Source organism: Penaeus chinensis, chromosome 9 (assembly GCF_019202785.1).
Source record: "Penaeus chinensis breed Huanghai No. 1 chromosome 9, ASM1920278v2, whole genome shotgun sequence".
Classification (NCBI taxonomy): domain Eukaryota; kingdom Metazoa; phylum Arthropoda; class Malacostraca; order Decapoda; family Penaeidae; genus Penaeus; species Penaeus chinensis.
This window is the reverse complement of record NC_061827.1, coordinates 37035892-37040891: the sequence shown is the minus strand read 5'-3', so window position 1 is coordinate 37040891 and position 5000 is coordinate 37035892. Positions and strand designations below refer to the sequence as shown.

The window sequence follows — 5000 nt, the reverse complement described above, 5'->3', positions numbered from 1 at the left end:
GCAAAACAAGAGACAAAAAGTAACACATAATCCTTTTATCTTGAGAAAGAAAGTATCACAAAAATAACACTAATTGCACTGATGTAATAAGGACAGAAATACGGAGAGGAGAAAGAAAAGAAAACAATGACTTTTGTTCTGAGATAAAAGAGGCAACATGGGTACTGAAAACCACAGTGATCCTCTTAAATGATATGCAAAAAAGAGAGCAATATGCCGTAGACACTCATTTAGGTAAAGAGCAGGGCACAAGAAGGATGAAAACACTACATTACCCTACAAACGCATTTGTAAGAGGAATAATGCTTAAGTCGTCTCACACAGATCGTAGACTGACAGATAGAGAAAGAGAGAGAGAGACAGATAGAGAAAGAGAGATAGACATATAGAGAAAGAGAGAGAGAGAGACAGATAGAGAAAGAGAGAGGGAGACAGATAGAGAAAGAGAGGGAGAGAGAGAGAGACAGATAGAGAAAGAGAGAGAGAGACAGAGAGACAGATAGAGAAAGAGCGAGAGAGAGAGGCAATCAGAGCGAGAGAGAAAGAGACAGATACAGGCAAACACAGGGAGAGACAGACAAACAGAGCGAGAGAGAGAGAGAGAGAGAGAGAGAGAGAGAGAGACAGATAGACAAATATGAGCAAAAAAGAGACAGACACATATACAAACAAATAGAACGAGAGAGACAGAAAGGCACAGACAAACAGAACAAGAGAAAGTCATACAGACACATACGAACAGAGCGCAAGAGAGACAGACACAAACAAACAGAGCGAGAGACAAAAACAGACAGACAGACAGACAGACAGACACAGCCAGAGCGCAGAGGGATTACAGAACCCCCCCACCACCACCAACCACCACCACCACATTACATAGCGTAGCACAGCAGGTCGAGGCGATCGTAGCCTGTAGTGAGGTACCCTGCCCCGAGATCGTCTGTGAACGCCACGCCGCAGAGGGAGGTGTCTCGCTCGCTGAAACTGTACTTATGCTCGATCTGCGAAAAGGGAAGGGTATGGGTGGGTAAGGAAGTGGATTTGTACGTACACATGTATAGAATTATAGGAAAAAAATGACATGACGTATTTTCCACAGATAGGCATGCGCGAGTCTTCTTGCGTATATATAACATAAGATTAAAACAAAAAAGAAAAAAAATATATATATAATAATAGTCATAATAAGGGGACCCATTTTCATCACAAGAGAATCCATGTAATTATACATGTATACACGCATATACGTACCTACACATGTAAGTCAACACACAAGATATTTAAAAAAAAAAAAAAAAAGAAAAAAAAAAAGTAAATAAATAAAAATAAGATAAATAAACAAATAAGATAAATAAAAAGGTTAACAAAATAAAAAAATAAAAAAGTAAGACCCAAAAATGAAGATAACATAAATATAACAACAACATATCATATCATAAATATAACAACAACAACAAAAAAACATTTCCACCGCGAAGGAACTCACAGGAACATCGATCTTGCCGAGCTGCCACAAATAAAATAAATAAAAAAGTAAGACCCAAAAAAAGAAGATAATACCAATAAATAAACTCAATCACAAAAAAGAACAAAACAAAAACCAAAAACAAAAACAAGAAACTCACAGGAACGTCGATCTTGCCGAGCTGCCACAAATAAAATAAATAAAAAAGTAAGACCCAAAAAAAGAAGATAATACCAATAATTAAACTAAATCATAAAAATTAACAAAACAAAAACAAAAAACAAAAACAAGAAACTCACAGGGACGTCGATCTTGCCGAGCTGCCACACTCTGACGTAGGTGTCTTCCGCCGACGTGATCAGAAGACCCGACTCCACGGCGATGTCCAGGCCAGATACCGCCCGTACGTGGGCGCAGACCTGGGGTAGGGAAGGAGAGAGAGAGAGAGAGAAGGAGAGGGAGAGGGAGAGGGAGAGGGAGAGGGAAAGGGAAAGGGAAAGGGAGTGAGGGAGTGAGGGAGTGAGTGAGAGGGAGAGGGAGAGGAGGAGAGGGAGAGGGAGAGGAGGAGAGAGAGAAAGAGAGAGAGAGAGAGAGAGAGAGAGAGAGAGAGAGAGAGAGAGAGAGAGAGAGAGAGAGAGAGAGAGAGAGAGAGAGAGAGAGAGAGGAGAGGGAGAGGGAGAGGGAGGGGGAGAGGGAGAGGGAGAGGGAGAGGGAGAGGGAGAGGGAGAGGGAGAGGGAGAGGGAGAGGGAGAAGGAGAGGGAAAGGGAGTGAGGGAGAGGGATAAGGAGAGGAAGAGGGAGAGGGAGAGGGAGGGAGGGAGAGAGAGAGAGAGAGAGAGAGAGAGAGAGAAAGAGAAAGGGGGTGGAGGGAGACAAAGAGATAATAATAATAATAATGGTAATAGTACTACTAATAATAATAACAATAATAACAATAATGATAATATAATAATATTCATAATAATGATACAAGTAATAATAATAACAGTAATAATAATAATAATATTAACAACAATAATAATAGTAACAATAATGACAATAATGATAATAATGATAATAACAATGATAATATCAAAACAACAACAAAAATAACAATATTATTTAAAAAAAAAAACACGGGCAATAAATAACTACGTTTCATTAAAATACATAATTATATTGAGTCCATAACTGATTATTTTTTAGCAAACGTTTCACGAAAAATATTAAACAAACGAGGTTCATTTTACATAAGCTATACCTATCTATACTCCTTGTATCATATATAAACCTTAAAATCCCTTACAATTCGTATAAATTCCTATCAAAGAAACAAAAAATAAAAAAAATAGACAGACAGACAGAAATAAAGAAACGATCTTTGCTATAAGCGACTGATTAATTCATTCATTTATTCATATACTTCTTCATCTATTCCTTTATTCATATATTTATCATTATTTTTTTCAAGTATCCTTCACTTACCTCAGCCTGTATCCTGCCATCATGAAGATTGAATATCCTGATGTGTCCTGACAGGTATCCCGCCACAATCTGACCTGCCCAGGCTTTGAGGCACGTCACGGCAGTTCTGAAGAGTATCAAATTTAATTTAGAAATATATATTTTATATATATATATATATATATATATATATATATAATAACTTTTTATGGTATTTGGCCTGAGAAGCTTTTGGTACTGTTGAGAAAATAAATTATAGTATTAATAAATAATAATAATAAATAAATCATGATCATAAAGAATGATAATGATGATTATTATCATAATAAATTAATTATGATAACAAATAATGGTAATGGTAAGTACAATAATTATCAAAGAAAAATCCATTGTTACAAGGCAGTAACTTGATGAAAATCTTAGCTGGCAACTTCCGTGCTAAGCCCCGCCCCTTTAGCTTATTCATAGCAAATATTAAATATTCTTTATATATATGTATATATATATTTCAAAATATTGCATGAGTTGACCGGGTCAAATAAAAGGACAGAGCTAATGACGTCATCACGTTTAGCCAATGGGAGCGCACCTTGAGATATCAGATTTAGCTAGATACATGACTATTTGATAATTTACTCAGCATTGTTGTAATTACCAAAGATAAAACAAAAGATGCCCTCTTATTTATGATAACGAAGAGTACCCTAATATTAACAGCTGCCACGATACTCTTGGGATAAAGTCAAATTCATTTTGGGGTTCAGCAGGACAAATGGAAGTGGAACTACCTGGTTATATGTTCCTTGCGCAGTTACAACAACAAAATAACAGCAGTTACAGTTACAAAAACATCTTAATCAACTATTTCAATATCACAAGAACGACAATAATAAAACTACAGTCCAGTATCCGGCGCCATCTTGAACCGGACGTTAAGGTTAATTTTGGGTAAACTAATATCTCTAAATTGACTCGTATTTACTACTACTCGCGATAACAATGACAACAGTCATGATACTAGTAATGATAATGAAAATATTAATGATAATAGTGTAAATGGTAGAAATGATGATAACGTTGATCATAATAATAATAATGATGACGGTAATAGTAAAAAAAAATAAAAAATAATGAGGATTTCATCCTTTTCGCTTTTTCTTTTTTGTTTTCTCTTTCTCTGTTTGTCTGTCTGTCTCTCCTTCTCACCCTCCCTCCCTTCCTCCCTCTTCCCTCTCTCCCTCTCCCTCTCCCTCCCTCCCTTCCTCCCTCTCACCCTCTCCCTATCTCTCCATCTCCTTCTCCCTATCTCTCCCTCTCCTTCTCCCTATCTCTCCCTCTCCTTCTCCCTATCTCTCCCTCTCCTTCTCCCTATCTCTCCCTCTCCTTCTCCCTATATCTCCCTTTCCCTATCTCTCCCTCTCCTTCTCCCTATCTCTCCCTCTCCCTATATCTCCCTCTCCTTCTCCCTACCTCTCCCTCTCCTTCCCTACCTCTCCCTGTCCCCTCTCCCTCTCAACACCATCAGAAAGAACAAAAGACCAACGGAATACGAGACACAGAATTCCCAAAGTCCTCACTCGTTATATGTCTCAATCAGACACAATTTCCTCAGTCCCTCCACATCCTCGGCCACCACAATAGTCCCTTGGTCGTCGGCGCTGACGAGGACGAGGCCATGGGCGGCGAGGGCGGTCACAGGACGGGCGTGGTACCTCACTCTCTCTCCCTCGCCTACTGTGCCGTCTTCGGTCACAGGGAGAGTGAGGATTTCGCCTGTATGCACGCCTGGGGGAGAGACGGCAAGGGATCTTAAGCGATTATGGGGTATTACTGATGTTTATAGTACTATAATGATGTGTTTTTAGAATATTGATGATGTCAATACGATCATAAAAATGTTTTTTTTTTTTTTTTTTTAGATTATTACTGATGCCAATGTGGTAATAATAAAGTGTTTTTTTAGAGTATTGTTTACGTCAATATGGTAATAATAACGTGTTTTTTTTTTTAGTATAAATGATGTTTATGTTGTAATAAAGATATGATTTGTGTTGTTTATTAATTATGTTTATGATACAATAATGACGTTTCA

General features: G+C 37.8%; 1 protein-coding gene across 1 annotated transcript in view; it reads right to left on the bottom strand.

Annotated features, from left to right (window-relative positions):
* Nucleotides 1-872: 872 nt before the first annotated feature.
* Nucleotides 873-5000, bottom strand: part of LOC125028769 (WD repeat-containing protein 54-like) — a 9870-nt gene continuing 5742 nt past the window's right edge. The window contains exons 5-8 of the mRNA XM_047618251.1: nucleotides 4486-4693; nucleotides 2930-3035; nucleotides 1765-1884; nucleotides 873-1001 (exon numbers count right to left, since the gene is read on the bottom strand). Coding sequence (XP_047474207.1) covers nucleotides 873-1001; nucleotides 1765-1884; nucleotides 2930-3035; nucleotides 4486-4693 — 563 coding nt within the window. The remainder of the gene's footprint in view (nucleotides 1002-1764; nucleotides 1885-2929; nucleotides 3036-4485; nucleotides 4694-5000) is intronic.